This window comes from Mastigoproctus giganteus, chromosome 9 (assembly GCF_048544385.1).
Source record: "Mastigoproctus giganteus isolate SK-2022 chromosome 9, ASM4854438v1, whole genome shotgun sequence".
In the NCBI taxonomy this organism is placed as follows: Eukaryota; Metazoa; Arthropoda; class Arachnida; order Uropygi; family Thelyphonidae; genus Mastigoproctus; species Mastigoproctus giganteus.
Genome location: NC_143583.1, coordinates 104200331 through 104218977, shown reverse-complemented (window position 1 = coordinate 104218977; position 18647 = coordinate 104200331). Strand labels below are relative to the sequence as shown.

Genomic DNA, 18647 nt, shown 5'->3' with positions numbered 1-18647 from the left:
TAGCTGACAATGAATGACGTTAGGAAGTTGACTTTTTAGCTTGTCAGGAATAGCGACTTTTTCTGAAAGCGACAAATCTTTACATGGCATCTTGACAGGGGTCTTAAATGTACTGAAAAAAAGGGGAGGAGGAAACCAAAATCAGTGCACTGTTTGATACAGTTTTTAATCTATTCTAACCCACAAGATGTATACATATGTACGTAGCGTGATCATAAACAACTGCAAGAAAAATTTCTTCAGAATCCAATTACCATGACACAGAACAAATAAAACAACCACTGTACAGCACGACTTTGCAGTAACTGATTTGGCTGCTGCCTGCATGATCTCTTTGTTACGAACCATCTAAATTAGTTTATTGTTCAATAAACTATATTTAGATGTTTGTGCGCACCATCTAAATATAGTTTATTGTTCAATCAAGACCTTGATTGTCCCAATTAAGCGGAACAAATTCAGGCTAAATATTTGTTTTGTTTCTGCTCTTCATAATTTGCCCCAAATAAGCGGCTGCCCCAATTTACCGGAATGCACTGTACTAAGAGAAACTGCTTGAGTTTCACCGAACTTTTCCATTGAATTAGTCCATAGGTGGGAAACAAAGCCAGAATATCACCAGTGGATTGACAATGATGGAATCCATACTGGTGATCATTGATCAGATGGAAAGTTTCAGATATTTTAAGAGTTGGCAGTAAGAGTAGAAGTATGTGCAATGGGACAATAATTGTATGGGAGGGATTTGTCACCCTTTTTAGGAACTGGCTGGATATGAGTAAATTTCCAAGCAGAAAAGAAACTACCTTTGGAATAAGAAAGTGAAAAAAGGCAACAAAGAACAGGAGTAATTTCAAGAGTGCAGGTTTTAAGAACAAGTAGAGAAATACCATCACGACCTGGAGCTTTCTTAGCATCAAGATTGTTCAAAATCCTTCTGACATCATTTTGATGGAAGACCACAGTACGCATCGAATGGAGTGTACTGGGAATGGTGGGAGCTAGTTTACCAAGATTAGGATTGTTCAAGATGAAGATGCAGATTTTATCTAATAGTAATGCAGTCAATACCTCCCAAATCCAGAAAGTAAGTTTGGAAATGGATCCATGCCAGATATTGGAATTTTCTAGCTTTTGGGTAGTCATCTTAAAAAATAAAGTGAAAAATACTTATTTTTATACTGCAACTTACTGTACTGCACAAATGTAGGGTTTTTTTTTTTTTTTTTTTTTTGGAGAAAAAGGTACATGTTGTATTGTATGGCATCATTATTATAATATCTCATATTGCAAAATCCTTCACAAAGGGTTACCTTGCTCTTATACTTCAAATAAGTAACACTTTACTAAAATAATATAAATGCATATTGCACATCTGGATATAGTCATTCTGTCTGTGTGGTCTTATCAGATCATTAGTAACTCATGTAAAGAAAAAGAAATCAACAAACTGAAAGGCCTTATAAAATTATAAGGAAAAAACTGCAATCAACTGAAAATGAAGCAAATCTCACCACTATTGAGATTTCTTGCATTAGATAAAATATGTATATATTGCCAGAAAAAGTAGTTAGGCCACATTAACTAATGGTGGATAGAGAAAGGATACATTAGAAGCAGCATGTTTAAAAACAAGCAGGACTGAAACTGTTTTACTGGAAAATTATAAAGCTGAAAATATTATCATCTTTTCTTTTAAAAGTAATTTCAGATTTTTATCCAAAGCTGACATTCTATGTGTCAAGTCACCTTTCAGTACTACACTAAATATTCCAGTTATTTACTTTTCGTGATATACAAAACGGTGCATATGTTCATCTATTGTTTTGTTTTGTTTGTTAGGAAACAAAACAACTAGTTCATATGAATTGATGTTTATGAGAAAAAATATGAATGTAAGTCTTCCCCCCCCTGCCACATTATTTTATAGTTGATTTCTAAATTTCAGTTCATATGTTCATCAGCATTGTTTTCACTAATACTAAAATTTCTGAGTGTTGATTCCGCTTGACTTAGCATTAGCATTAGTAGAGGCATATGATGCAAGAAAGCAAGCTTATTCAGCATCAGCCAAAAAAAAAAAAAAAAAAAAAAACACACCACTCCCATTTCACCCCTCCGTTCGTTCGAAATACCTGTCCAGTTGAGCTTTAAATTTGTTTAGGCTATCAACTTCAACAACAAGTGATGGAAGTCGGTTCCACCAACCAACCACCCGCTGGCCAAAGGCAAATTTCCGCACATCTATCCGACATCCATCCTTCCTCAATTTGAATTTATGCCCTCTGAGGTGATTATTCTGAGCAAGATGAAGAATCCCATTGGCATTGAGCATGCTCAAACCATTCAAAGCCTTATACACCTCTATCAGATCACCTCGCCGGTGCCTAGTCTCCAGACTCTGTAATTTGCAAACCTTAAGCCTTTCTTCGTAAGAGCAACCCTTTATTCCATTCACTAATCTTGTTGCCCTTCTCTGTACCCGTTCCAGCAGCTCTACATCCTTCTTGAAATGAGGCCTCCAGACCTGTATACAGTACTCAAGATGTGGCCTAACCATTGCCTTATACAAGGGAATAATCACCTCCTTATCCCTGCTAGAAAAATTCCTGTATATCATTGACAAGACACCATGAGCTATTCTTGCAGCTCGTCTGCACTGCTCAGAGAACTTCATATCTGCCTGCACAATTACCCCCAGGTCCTTTTCATTCTCCACCACTGTTAGTGCAGTACCGCAGAGTTGATACGTTGCTCTGGGGTTACTGTTTCCCATATGTAGTACTTTACATTTGTCAATGTTAAACTTCATTTGCAACCTCTCAGCCCATCTGTTCAACCTTTCCAGATCCTGTTGCAGCAGCATAGCGTCAGTAGTGTCCTTAACAACTCTGCCAACCTTTGTATCATCTGCAAACTTGGACATTAAACTTGATATCCCATCATCAATATCATTCATAAACACCGAAAACAACAACGGACCCAACACTGAACCCTGAGGAACTCCACTAATAACATTAGTCCACGTTGAGCAGTGTCCATTGATTACCACTCTCTGTCTTCTGCCACTCAACCATAGCAGCAATTTGCCTCCAATGCCACACTGCTCCAATTTGTGCAGCAGTCTTCCATGTGCAACAGTATCAAAAGCCTTTCTAAGATCCAAATATATAATATCAAAGTTATTCCCTGCATCCAGTTCTTTTGTGACTACATCATAGTATCCAATCAGATTGGTCAGGCAAGACCTGCCCTTAACAAAACCATGCTGTGTCTGAGCTATAACTGAATTCTTGTCTAGATGATCCTGCAGTGCTTCTTTAACCAGTGCCTCCATTAATTTACCTGGAACAGAAGTTAAACTAACAGGTCTATAATTTCTTGTGTCAGCCTTTGATCCTCCTTTGTGAATTGGGGTTACATTTGCACATCTCCAGTCTATGGGTACCTCCCCTGAGTCCAAAGAAGCTCTCATAATTATGGCTAGGGGTTTACTTACTTCCTTTGCTGCCTCCTTTAATATAACTGGATAGATCCCATCCACCCCAGGTGCCTTTTTTATGTTTATCCTCAACAGTCTCTCCTCCACTCTCCTCTCAGTTATTACAAAATCATCCAGCTCACTGCCAATGTTTACTTTACCTGCATCATTCTCCTTCCTGAATAACTCCTCATGCGTGAATGTAGATGCAAAATACTCGTTTAGATTGTTAGCCACCTGAGCAGGATCCTCAACTGTTGAACCATCAACATCCAGTGGACCAATCTGATTCATCCCTTTCCTTCTTGAGTTTAAATATGTAAAGAACTCTTTTCTGTTTTTCTTTGCATCCTTTGCCAAGGATTTTTCGTAGTCTGCCTTTGCCTGCCTAATCTCCTTTGTGACTTGGTTACAGACCAACTTATCTATCATAGGCTTCCATGTCACCCATTAATTTGTATGTATCCCATGCATTTTTCTTCTCTGCCACATGTCTCATTAGTTCATCTGACAACCATTTAGGCCTAAACCTTGAACAATATTTCTTAGTTGGTATGTAAAGCCTGGTAGCCTCCAAGATTAGTTCCTTGAATGCTTCCCATTTTGAGTTTGCTGTTGGTAACATCATCAGTTGGTCCCACTGTATAGAATTTAAATACTGTCTCAGACCATCATAGTCGCCTTTACGAAAACAAAAACCCTTCCCTTTACCCCTGATGGTAGTTACCTCCCTGAGTAAATCCCACTTCAACACACTGTGATCACTGCCACCTAGTGGTTCATTTATCTGCAGATTCTTAACGCATGAAGAATCACTACTGATAATCAGATCAAGAGTATTGCTCCCTCTTGTTGCCTCACAAACATGCTGATGTAGAAAACAATCATCCAATAAATCCACAAAAGCCTTGCTAGTGTGCGAGTGACCAACCCACAAATTCCAGTCAATATCTGGGAAATTAAAATCCCCCATTATAAGACTCTCTGATTTACTGGCCCACTCTATTTCCCTGTACAATATCTTATTATACTCATCAGAATCATTAGGCCTATAGCACACTCCTACTCTCAATTTTGATTTCCCTATACTTATGTCACACCAAACTGACTCGACACTGCCCTGTCCATCAATGTCGACTGGCTTCACTTCCTTGGATTTTATGTGTTTTTTAACTAATAGCATAACCCCTCCTCCCCTCCTGTCCTGTCTATCCTTTCTATACACATTGTATTCCCCAAATTCCAGTTCCGCATTACTTATATCTGTGTGACACCACGTCTCTGATATCCCAATAATATCTGCCTTTGATGTTTTGAGCAATACCTCAAATTCATCAAATTTATTTACTAAACTCCTAGCATTTGTGTACACGCAGGTATACATGCACCTGTTTCTATTCTTAGCTACCCTAACACAACCCATGTGTTTACTTGTACCGCAATGACTCCCAGCAGTCTCTGAAATATCCTGCATCTTGTTTTTCAGGTTTCTGCTCATTTCAATAGAAGCAGTGCAAGAATCACTTCCACCTCTGCCAGTGGCTACTGTTAATCTATTAGTCCTTGTATCCCCCCCCCAACTAGCAGTTTTCCGACCCACCTAACACTGCCTCGATAGCATCAGCAAAAATTCTTGCACCCTTTCTATTTAAGTGTATCCCATCCCTGTAGAAGCAATCTCTCCTGTTAACAAGTACAGTCCAGGCTGAAAAAAATTCTACCCCTTGAGCCTTGCACAATCCCTCCAGGGCCGAATTGATCGACAAGGCTCTCATCATATACTCCCTCCTATCGTGTCTGGGCAGAATTGCAGACACTTTCAAAGTCAACCCTAATTCACGGCTTTTTTTCAACAGTGACCTGTACTTGCTAAGTAATTCCTCCGGTCTCCTATTCTTAATATCATTAGTTCCAACGTGTACAACTATATCACCTTTTGTGCCCTTAAAAGATGATATCCGCTCTACAACGTCATCAACCTTAGCCCCTGGCAGACATACCCTGGTCCTATTCCACCTAGAGTCACCAACAACTACTAGTTCCTGTGGGACCAGCGCATTCTGCCTAGGGGGCTGCCTCTGTGTTGCCTGATGACCAAGTGCAAGCTCTGGCGTTGATGTGGGCAGCTGAGAGTTTGATGGGCCCCTCAATTTATTTCCTTCGAGGGCATCCACCCTGTCCTTCAAGCTCTCATAAAGGCCCATAACAACGCTGAGTTTTCGCTAATTTCCTTGCACTCCTTACATCATGCACACACAAGGACATCCCCCTTGGCAGTATCATGTCCCGTACCCGACTGCTCCGCAAACATCAAGCAAACAGTGCATTTTAAAAGACTGTGATTCAGAGGGCAACTGCCCCCCTCAGTTCTCCCCTGAACCACAGCACTCCCATTAGCTTGAGCCTTTTGCTTTGCTGCTCTGGTCAGAGTCATGATTCCGATTTAATTCAATAAAATTTCAAAACAAAAATTAAATCCTTAAGTTATATTATGTTACAGTTATGTTATATACATATATATATATATATATTTTTTTTTTTTTTTCGGTATCTAGTGTTTTCTACGAGTTCCCTTTATACAACTTCCGTATCACGTGTACCACTATAGTTATGTATTAATTATTTGTTACGATTAAGTCGTTATATATATATATAGAGTTAAAAATACAATTTAATTGACAATAAAGTTTATCAAGATTAATAGATTTACTGATTAATTGACAATATTATATTATGCACTATGCTACACTAAGCTTATGCTATCGTGTGAAAATGGCGGGAATTCTCGAACGGTACTTCTACGGACTCGTAAGTATTGATTAGCTTCCAAATCTCGCTATCTCAATTTAGAATAAACTAAGGATCCTGACTAGGTCTATAATCTACTTATAGAAGATAATTTGATATAACAATTGGTTAATAAATCGACTAAATTTGGTTAAAAAAAAGACCTCTCGTTCAATTTGTAACACGTGGATTTGATACCGTTACCGATACTAAGTAATACCTACAAAATCTCTGTCTAAGTTAAACTTTAAACTAAGTATCGTAACTAGGAATATAAAGCTACTCTAGAAAATAAGCTAATATGACAATTTAAGCTAATAAATCAGAAAATAAATCAGGAAAAACTTCTCTGTTCCAGGAGCTTCAAGTAGCTACGTCCGCACAGGCTAACCTCGCAACCAGACTCGAATTAAATATTAGACTTAATATTTAAAAATATAAGGGGATTAGGATTAAGTTCTATTTATAAAGATGGAAAATCATTTAGTAAATGGTTATTGCATTTAATATTTAATCTTCATTGTTTATTTAATTTTTAACTTAATCATTATTAATCATAATGATATTGGAGAATGCTTTGTTTTTGAAAGAGCAGCTAATAAACTGGGGGTAATTGTGCAGGCAGATATGAAGTTTTCTGAGCAGTGTAGATGGTCTGTAACAGTAGCTCATGGTGTCTTGTCAATGATATACAGGAATTTTTCTAGCAGGGATAAGGAGGTGATTATCGCCTTGTATAAGGCGATGGTCAGGCCACACCTTGAGTACTGTATACAGGTCTGGAGGCCTCATTTTAAAAAGGATGTAGAGCTGTTGGAACGAGTACAGAGAAGGACAACAAGATTAGTGAATGGAACAAAGGGTTGCTCTTACAAAGAAAAGCTTAAGTTTTGCAGATTACAGTGTTTGGAGACTAGGCACCTGTGAGGTGATCTGATTGAGGTGTATAAAACCTTGAATGGTTTGAACATGCTCAATGCTGATGGGATTCTTCCTGTTGCTCAGAATAATCACCTGAGAGGACATAAATTCAAATTGAGGAAAGACAGTTGTAGGATAGATGTGCAGAAGTTTGCCTTTTGCCAGCGGGTAGTTGGTTGGTGGAACAGACTTCCATTCTTTGTTGTGAAAGTTGATAGCCTAAATAAATTTAAGGCTGAGCTGGACAGATATTTGGAATGAATGGAGGGGTGAAATCGGAGCTTTTTTTTTTTTTTTTTTTTTTTTTTTTGGCTGATGCTGCATAAGCTTGCTTTCTTGCATCGTGTGCCTCTACTAATGCTAACTGAATGATGAATAGATTATTCAAATATGAGATTATTTTGTATAAACATATATCAGAAGACATTTTCTCCTTATATTTGACCAACCAATACATGTGAACCAGTCTATAACACCAGTGCTTGTGAATCATTTCACACAGCTTATAATTTCTATTTTTATAAAAAAGTTAATGTGCCAAACTAAAAATTAAGAAAGAATAAATATTAAATTTATTAAACAATGAAGAACGATATTGAAAATTTAAAAAAAATTAGATTTCGTAAAAATGATATCAAATTTCATTAAACTCACTCATATTAAAAGTAATTTCTGTGTAATAACAACCCATTATGTGTTATTGATTTTTTATTCAAATTTTAAAATATTGAACTTGTGCCTCTTATTTTTATTAGCAATAGCATTAGCTGAAGCATATGATGCAAGAAAACAAGCATACAGATGAGCAGCCAAATAAAAAAAAAAAAAAAAAACACCCTTCCCATTTCACCCATCCAGTCACTCCAAATGTTTGTCTAGTTCAGCCTTAAATTTATTTAAGCTATCAACTTCCACAACAACAGATAGAAGTCTGTTTCAGCAATCACCCACTCACTGGCTAAAGACAAACTTACGCACACTTGTTCTACAACTGTCTTTCATCAATTCGAATCTATGCGCTCTCATATAAGTAATCTGAGCAACTGGAAGACTCCCATCAGCATTCAGCCTGCTCAAACCATTCAAGGCCTTATACACTTCATTCAGATCACCTTGCAGGTGCCTAGTCTCCAGAGGCTGGAACTTGCAGAACAAGTTGCAGGAGGACGTGACATAAGCACTTTTGGAGCTTATGTTACATCATCCTATAATTCTTAAACATAATTTCTATACATCATTGACAAAACTCCATGACCTGCTCTGGCACTCAGTAACGTTTGGTATGACATAAGTACTGCAAAATAAAAATAAGAGTAGGAGTGTGTTATAGGCCTAATGACTCGAATGAGTACAATGAACAATTGTACAGAGAAATAGGGTGGGCTAGTAAATCAGAATGTCTTATAATGGGGGATTTTAATTTCCCAGATATTGACTGGAACTTGTGGGTTGGTCACTCACACACAATAAATCTACAAAAGTAAGACTTTTGTAGATTTATTGGATGATTGTTTTCTGCAGCAGCATGTTCAAGAGGCAACCAGAGAGGGTAATACTCTTGATCTGGTTATCAGCAGTGATCATTCGTGTATTAAGAATTTGCAGATAAAGGAACCACTAGGTGGCAGTGATCACAGTGTACTGATGTGGGATTTACTTAAAGATATAATTACCATCAGGAGTAAAGGAAAGGGTTTTTGCTTCCGTAAAGGTGAGTACAGCGGTCTCAGACAGTTTTTAAATTCTGTACAGTGGGATCACTGACGATGGTACCAACAGTAAATTCTAAGTGGGAAGCATTCAAGGAATTAATCGTGGATGCTACTAAAAGTTTCATACCTATTAAGAAATATTGTTCCAGGTTTAGGCCTAAATGGTTATCAAATGAATTAATGAGACTCGTGACAGAGAAGAAAAATGCATGGGATGCATATAAATTATCAAGTGACTCAGAAGCCTATGGCAGATATAAGCTAGGCTGTAATCAGGTCACAAAGGAGGTTAGGCAAGTGAAGGCAGATTACGAGAAATCTCTGGCAAAAGATGCTAAGAAAAACAACAAGGATTTCTTTACTTGTATAAACTCTAAAAAGAAGGGGATGAATCTTATTGGTCCACTTGATATTGATGGTTTGACTGTTGATGATCCTGCTCAGATAGCAAACAAACTGAATGAGTATTTTGCATCTACATTCACACATGAGAAGTTATTAAGGTTTGAAAATGGCAGAAGGTTATCAAATTGTAGCAGGGTGCTTAATGATTCTGTAATAACTGAGAGCAAAGTGGAGGAGAAATTGTTGAAGTTAAACATAAGAAAGGCACCTGGGGTGGATGGGATCTAACCAGTTATACTAAAGGAGGCGGCAAAGCAGCTAAGCAAATCCTTAGCCATAATTAAGAAATATTGTTCAAGGACTGGAGAGGTACAAATGTATCCCCAATTCACAAAGGGGGATCGAAGGGTGACATGAGTAATTACAGACCAGTTAGTTTAACTTCTGTTCCAGGTAAAATAATGGAGTCACTGGTTAAAGATGCATTGCAGGATCAACCAGACAAGATTACAGCAATAATTCAGACACAGCATGGGTTTGTTAAAGGAAAGTCTTGTCTGATAAATTTCATTGGATACTATGATTTGGGGGCGCCTCCGTAGCCAGGTGGGAAGGAGCAGCAGTGCATGGCACACACTTCTTGATTAGACCGGGGTTTGAGCCCGTCACCACCAAATATGGAGGATGCGGAAAGGGCAGGGAATGACCATTGCATATTTCTGGAGCAATATTGCCTTAGTTGCTAATGCTCCTAAAAACCAAATAACCAACCTAACCAACTATGATTTGGTTACAAAGGAATTGGATGCAAAAAATAATTTTTATATTATATACTTGGATTTCAGGAAAGATTTTGACACTGTTGTGCATGGAAGACTACTGTACAAATTGGAGCAGAATGGTATTAAGGGTAAGTTGCTATACAATGGATAAAAGGGTGGTTGAGTGGGAGAAGACAGAGTTTGGTAATCAATGGATGCTGCTCTTTTTGGACTAATGTTATTAATTGAGTTCCACAAGGTTTGGTGTTGGGCCCACTGTTGTTTTGTATATTTATCAATGATATTGATGAAGGTATATCAGGCTTAGTGTTGAAGTTTGCAGATGATACAAAGGTTGGCAGGGTTGCTAATGGCAGTAATGGCAGTGCGTTACTGCAACAGGATCTAGCAAATTTGGGCAGATGGGCTGAGAAGTGGCAACTGAAGTTTAACCTTGACAAATGCAAAGTACGGCATATGGGTAGAAGTAACCCCAGAGAAATGTACCAACTGTGTGGTACTACACTTAAGGTGGTAGAAAATGAAAAAGACCTGGGAGTAATTGTGCAGTTATATATGAATTTTTCTGAGCAATGCAGACAGACTGCCAGGGCAGGTCATGGGGTTTTGTCAATGATATATAGGAATTTTGCTAGCAGGGAAAAGCAGGTGATTGTCCCTCTGTATAAGGCAATGGTCAGGCCACACCTTGAGTACAGCGTACAGGTCTGGAGGCCTCATTTTAGGAAGGATGTAGATTTGCTTGAGCGTGAACAGAGAAGGGCAACAAGATTGGTGAGGGGAATGAAAGGATCCTCCTACCAAGAGAGAGGCTTAAGTTCTGCAAATTGCAGTGGCTGGAGACTAGGCACCTGCACGGTGATCTGATTGAGGTGTATAATGCCTTGAATGGGTTGAGCACGCTGAATTCTGATGGGATCCTTCCACTTGTTCAGATTACGAACCTAAGAGGGCATAAATTAAAATTTAGAAAAGACAGATGTAGAACAGATGTGGGGAAATTTGCCTTGCTGGAAGAAACTTCCGTCTGTTGTTGTGGAAGTTGATAGGTTAAATATATTTAAGGAGGAACTGGACAGGCATTTGGAGGGAATGATGTGATTTTTTTTTTTCTTTTTTTTGGCTGATGCTGCATAAGCTCATACACTTGCTTTCTTGCATCACATGCCACTACTACATCAGAATTTCTTGGTAAGAGCACGCTTTTGTTCCTCTCACCAATCGTGCCCTACTTTGTATTCTTTCTAGCAACTCTAAATCCTTCCTAAAATGAGACTTTCAGACCTGTACGCAGTACTCAAGGTGTGGCCCGACCATTGTCTTATACAAAGGGATAATCACCTCTTCTATCAAAATTCCTGTACATGATTGACAAGACTCCATGACCTGCTCTGGCAGCCCATCTGCACAGCTCAAAGAACTGCATGTCTGACTACACAATTACCCCCCCCTTCCCCAGATCTTTTCATTCTCCACTTCCCTCAGTGTAGTACCACACATTAGGTATGTTTCTCATGGATTACTGTTCCCCATATGCAGTACTTTGCATTTGTCAAGGTTAAACTTCAGTTGTCACTTCGCAGCCCATCTGCCTAACTTTTATAGATCCTGTTGCAGTTACATACTGTCAGTAACAACCTTTGTATCATCTGCAAACCTGGACATTAAGCCTGATATACCTTCATCAATACTACACAAAACAACAGTGGACCCAGCACCGAACCCTGGGAGATTCCACTAATAACATTAGTCCATGAAGAGCCATTTTCTGTCATCTTCCACTCAACGAATCCTTTATCCATTATAGCAACTTGCACTTAATGCCGCCTGTCTCCAATTTGTACAGCAGTCTTCCATGTGCAACAGTATCAAAAGCTTTGCTGAAATCCAAGTTTATGATATCAAAATTATTTTTTGCATCCAGTTCCTCTGTGACCACATCATAGTATCCATTGAAATTGGTTAGACAAGACCTTCCCTTAACAAACCCATTCTGTGTCTGAACTATTGCTGCAATCTTGTCTAGATGATCCTACAATGCTTCTTTAACTAGTGACTCCATTATTTTACTCAGAACAGAAGTTAAACTAACAGGTTAAACTGTAATTATTTGTGTCACTCTTTGAACCCCATTGTGAATTGGTGATACATTTGCACATCTCCAGTCCATGTGGACCTTCTGTGAATCAGAGGATGTTTTAATAATTATGGCTAAGGGTTTGCTTACTTCCCTCACTGCCTCTTTCAATATAACTGGATAGATTCCATCCACCCCATACCCTTTTTATGTTTAACTTCAACAATTTCTTGTCCACTTTTCTCTCTGTTATTACAAAATCATTTAGCTCACTATTAGAGTTTAGTAAACTTCTGTCCTCCCCTTCCTTACAGAATTCCTCATGTGTGAATGTAGATGCAAAATACTCATTCAGTTTGTCAGCTATCTGAGCAGGACTGTCAACAGTCGAACCTTCAATATCAAGTGGACCAATCTGATTCATGAAGAGCAGTGTCCATTTATTACCATTTACATAAGTTATGTTATGTAAACTGTTATGCTTACTTATGTAAACATAACAGTTTACATAAGTAAAGAAGTCTTTGTTGTTTTTCTTTGCAACCTTTGTCAAGAATTTTCATAATCAGCCTTTGCTTGCCTAACCTCCACTGTGACTTGATTATACACCAGCTTATATCTACCATAGACTTCTGTGTCACTTAATAATTTATATGCATCGCATGAATTTTTCTTCTCTACTACAAGTCTCATTCATTCATCTGACATTCATTTAGGCTTAAGCCTTGAACGATATTTCTTAGTTGGTATGAAAAGCCCAGTAGCTTCCAAGAATAATATCAGTGGATATTTGGAATTAAGAATTTAGAATTTGTTGTTTTTAACATCATTTAGAATTCACAGTTTTTAACATCATCAGTTGATCCCACTGTATAGAATTTGAAAACTGTTTTAGACCACCGTAGTCACCTTTACAAAAGCATACACCCTTCCCTTTACACTTAATGATAGTTACATCTTTAATAAATCCAACATCAGTACACTGTGATCCCTGTCTCCTAGTGTTTCCTTTATCTGTAAATTCTTAATGCATGAATAATCACTGCTGATAATCAGATAAAAAGTGTTACTCCCTCTTTTTACCACTCTAACATGCTGCAGTGGAAAACAATAATCTGCTGATAATCAGATCAAAAGTGTTACTCCCTCTTTTTACCTCTCTAACATGCTGCTGTGGAAAACAATAATCCAATAAATCCACAAAGGCCTTGCTAGTGTGCGAGTGACCAATCAACAAGTTCCAGTCTATATCTGGAAAATTAAAATCCCCCATTATAACACACTCTGATTTACTGGCCCACTCTATTTCTCTGTATAATTGTTCATTGTACAGGTGACCCCCGCTTAACGCTGATAATTCGTTCCGGAAAAACAGAGCGCTAAGTGAATGTGCACTAAGCGAGCGCCGCATTCCCATAAGGTAACATATGTATTTGCAAGTTGCGGTCGGTGCCATAGGATATTTCCTAATCAATAATAAACGGTAGTGAAAAGATGCACAAATGTCAGTCAAAATATTTAATATTCAAATATTTGTTCATATAAAATATTCTGCATTACATACGTATGTAATTATGTGGTAACTACTTATGTATCAAAATTAAACTTAAAATTCCAATTAAAATAATGAATTTAATTGATTTTAATTGATTTAATTTAATCATGAAAAATGTGTCGATTTTGGGTTGAACTTTGGCCCTCTTCCAAATAAACTAAAAGGGGTATTAATTTTAAATCCCCCGCAGCGTTACCACCAAACAATAAGTCAACGGTCCTTCACCGCTTTGAAACCTGGCATGTTTTTTTCTTCTTTCAATGTGAAACTTCTTTCAGGCATTCGTTTCCACAAAAGTCCTCTCCATCTATGTTATAAACTTGTTGAGAAGTATAACACACAATACCCCTCTTCAATAATTTTAACAAGTTCTTTTTTGAAAGTTTCGGCTCTTTGATCTGCACTTGCGGCTTCTCCCTGGATTTTAAATCTATTCAACCAGCCCTTACTAGTTTTAAATGGTTCCAATTCTTTTTTCTTTTATTTTTTAAGTGAGTTTTCTTCAGATCATCATATAGGCTAATCTCTCTCACTTTTTTATTATTTATGATATTTAACTTAACTGAATTCTGTTGGATATTATCTTCAATAAAATTAGTTAGTCTTTCCATTTCAATCCTAATAGCCAGCCTAGTCCTAGTTGCTTGCAGTGGAACAGCTATCTTTCCCACTGCTAAAATTAATTCTTTATTTTTTTTAATTGTTCTTACAGTTAAACATGCAAGTCCTAAATTATGGCACACATTCGCTTGTCTTTGACCGGAATCGATTCGCTTCAAAACGTCTAATTTAATTTTCAAATTCAGCAGTATATTTCTTACATTTCTAGTCTTCGTATTGCGCCCAGACGTTGTTGCTTTTTCATTCTTATCTGCCATTATTAACTCTTCAAAAATGTAACTGCGTTGGTTGCATTAATTATGATACAATGTTCGAGTAAACTGCCCATTACGCACGATGTCTAATACTGTACTGAGTGATGACCAGACTTCGGATAAATGCATATAACGCAAATATTACAAGCAATATACTTGATCATTTTTTAAAATGTTGATCTCGGAACTACGTAACAAGTGACTGTACTGCAATTAAATTAGCGTGCGAGAAAATTTCACTGAGCGTGGGAAGATTTCTCAGGTCGGCATGGGAAACGTTTTAATGCCGTTTCGCTATTCATTTTCAAGCTATCGACTCCATCAAATGAAACGATTTCGTTAAATACGCCAAAAATGCAATCTGTTAAAGAGCATTATAGTGATCTGTGACAGCATTATAGTCAGATAAGGGTTATAATATAAGAACAGCATTATAGCAAATCAGCGTAAAGCGAACCGTGTTATAACAGGGGCCTGCGGTACTCATCAGTCATTAAGCCTATAACAAATTCCTACCCTAATTTTTGCTTTCCCAGTGCTTATGTCACACCAAACTGACTCAACATTGCACTGTCCATCTATGTCAACTGGATGCACTTCCTATCCTGTCTATCCTTTCTGTACACATTGTACTCCCCAAATTCCAATTCTGCAACACTTATATCTGAGTAGCACCAAGTCTCTGTTATCCCAACAATATCCCCCTTGGTTGTCTTAGCCAGCACTTTAAATTCCTCAAATTTGTTTACTGTTTACTATACTCCTAGCAGTGGTGTACATGCAACTGTTCTTATTCTTAGTTACCGTAACATAGCTCATGTATTTACTTGTTTCATGACTCTCAGAAGTTCCTAAAATCCCCAGCAAATTGCTATACATGCTGCTGCTCATTCTAATAGAAGCAGTGCAAGAATCATATCCACCTCTGCCTGCAGCTACTGTTAATCTATTAGTCTGTGAATTCCCCAATCTAGCAGTTTTCCCACCCACCTAACATTGCCTCGATAGCATCAGCAAATATAATCGCACCCTTTCTATTTAAGCGTATCTCATCCCTTAGAAGCAATCTCTCCTGTTAACAAGCACAGACCACACTGAGAAAAATTCTACCCTTAGGTCCTGCACAATCTCTCCAGGGCTAATTGATTGACAAGACTCTCATCATATACTCCCTCCTATACGTGTCTGGGCAGAATTGCAGACACTTTCAAATTTAACTCTAACTCGTGACTTTTTTTCAACGTTGATCTGTACTTGCTAAGTAAATCTGCAGATCTCCTAAACTTAATATCATTAGTGCCAACATGTACAATGAAATCACCTTTTGTGCCCTTAAAAGGTGATATCTGCTCTACAACGTCATCAACTTTTGCCCCTGGCATGTAACCTCCGTAGCCAGGTGGGAAGGAGCAGCAGTGCATAGTACATGCTTCTTGATTAGACCAGGGTTCGAGCCCGTCACCACCAAATACAGAGGATGCGGAAAGGTCAGGGAATGACCACCGCATATCTCAGAGCAATTAGTTGCTAATGCTCCTAAAAACCAAACAACAAACAAACAAACAAGCCCCTGGCAAACATACACTGGTTCTATTCCACCTATCCTTATTTGCGCAATAACCAGCGCATTCTGCCCTGAAGGTTGCCGCTGTGTTGCGTGGTGCATAAGATTGAGCTCTGGCATGGAGTTTGGCAGCTGAGGTCTTGATGGGGCCCTCATTTTAACTCCTTCAAGGGCAGCTACCCGACTCTTCAAACTCTCATAGATGCCCATTAGGATGCTGAGTTGGTGCATAATTTCTTCACATTCACTGCACCTAGTACAGACAAAGACATCCTTCATGGCTAGATCATGTCCTGTTCAAGAGAGATTTGCAAACAAGTCACATTTTATACATTTTTTTAGATGCTTTGGAGAATCGCCCCGTTTGATTTTCCCCCGAACCACAGCATTTTCGCTACTTTGCACACTTTGCTTTGCTGCCCTAGTCTGGGATATGATTTCCATTTAAATACAATTTAATTAACAATAAAAATTAAAAGGATTTATAAATGTAATTGATTAATTGCCAATACTATACTAAGCTAACAGATTCCTACTACAATGCTACGTATTATGCTATCTACATTGTACCTTATGTTATACCTTATGCTATCGAGTTCGAGATATACATAATGCTATTCCATATTGATACTAACAATGGCAGAAAGTTTCAAACAGTACAAGTTTTACTGATATTAAGTAATAACCCACAAAATCTCTATCTAAGTTCAAAATAAACTAAGTATCATAATTAGGAATATAAAGCTACTTCTAGAAAATAAATTAATATGCCAATTAAGTCAATAAAAAAAAACTTCTCTATTAGCTGGAGCCGTAAAAACTTCGCCTGCACCGAGCTAATCTTCTGCCCCAATCAATCATGCAATAAATCCACAAAAGTCTTGCTGTCTTTTTTATAGCCAAAATAAGTAAACTTATATACCAACAAACAGTTACAATTTACACTTGGGATTTTATGATGGATCATTTTGTGGATAACTACTTACATGTTTCACCACCTCTTGCTTAATCAAATGGAAAGTTGATCTGTGAAACAGATGAAATTTATGGTCATGTAGATGGTCATGGTTGAACTGCACCTATAATTTTTCATCACCATTTATGGTCATGTTGAACTGCACCTATATTTTGGATAAGGAAAGCTAGAAGTTTTATACAATTACTCACTGAAGTTAAATTGTCAGACTCTTTGATAATGGCACATATATCTGCAATAGATAATCACCTGCCTATGTATTTTGCATGCTCCATAGTCTTTTGAGCCACTTAATTTTCTTTTAAATGTCATTGTCAGTGTCATTTTTAAAGGACAAACTAAAAGTTCTAAAAACATTCATTCATTCAAACAAACAAACACAATCAATTATTGTTTGAATTACAAATTGTAAAATGCTGAAATCGTGAGCAGTCCATTGCTTGTTATCAATAAGTCATTAACACTGTCTATAAATAGCATTTAGACAATTCTATGACCTAACAAACTTCTCAATGTTGTTGAAGCATGGTTAAAACTCATAGTTCTGAGGTGACAACTCCACCCTGCACAGTCAGCTCTAAGGAGCCACTTTAGTGTGAATGGGTAATCCTAGAACTAAGTTCTCCATGTTAGTGTGTAGTGGTTTCGCTGCTATATTGCCACTGTACTTGTTACTTGTTTGGAAATATTTGGATTTAAATCTTTCCAAAGACAAAAGAATTACCACAGTTGAGGATGATTCTTAAAGGCCTCTTTGTTTGTGGTCTTAGTTAGCTAATTTGAGGAAATTTGAGGTGTAGATTTTACAGCTCTGGCAAACAGATAAGTCTTAGCTATATTTTTGCCATTTTATTGACTTAATTTTCATATTAATTTATTTTCTAGAAGTAGCTTTATAGTCCTAGTCACTCTCCTTAGTTTATTTTGAATTTAGATAGCGATTTTGCAAGTTAGTACTTAGTGGCCATAGAACCTTGTACTGTTCGTAACTTACTGCCATTGTTATAGTATATTAGGTTGATACGGAATAGAGTAAATATATCCCGAACTCAATAGCTAAAGGTATAGCGTAAGATTAGATAGCACAATACGTAACACTTTATTACGAATCTGTTAGCTTAGTACAGTATTATCAATTAATAAATAAAGTTAGCTAATCTTATTAAATTTCATTGTTAAATAAATTGTACTTAAATAGAATCATGACCCAGACTAGAGCAGCAATGCAATGAGCACAAAGTGCGAGAGTGCTGCAGCTTGGGGAAGAACCGAAGGACGCGATTCTCCAACTGATCACAGTCTAAAAAAATGTGCAAAATGTGAAATGTTTGTGGATCTTTCTGGAACAGGACATGATCTAGCCAAGGAGGATGTCTTTGTCTTTGTGTGTGTGTGTGTGTGTGTGTGTGTGTGTGTGCGCGCGCGCTAGGTTCAGAGTGTGTGAAGAAATTAGGCAGCAATGGTCAGGCCATGCCTTGAGTACTGCGTACAGGTCTGGAGGCCTCATTTTAGGAAGGATGTAGATTTACTTGAGCGTGTACAGAGAAGGGCAACAAGATTGGTGAGGGGAAT

At 37.7% G+C, this 18647-nt stretch overlaps 1 protein-coding gene across 1 annotated transcript in view; it reads left to right on the top strand.

Annotated features, from left to right (window-relative positions):
- The first annotated feature begins 991 nt into the window (after positions 1-991).
- LOC150080608 (rho guanine nucleotide exchange factor 18-like) overlaps positions 992-18647 on the top strand; it is a 170890-nt gene continuing 153234 nt past the window's right edge. Inside the window, exon 1 of the mRNA XM_090380752.1 lies at positions 992-1087. Within this exon, the coding sequence (XP_090236878.1) occupies positions 992-1087 (96 nt within the window). The remainder of the gene's footprint in view (positions 1088-18647) is intronic.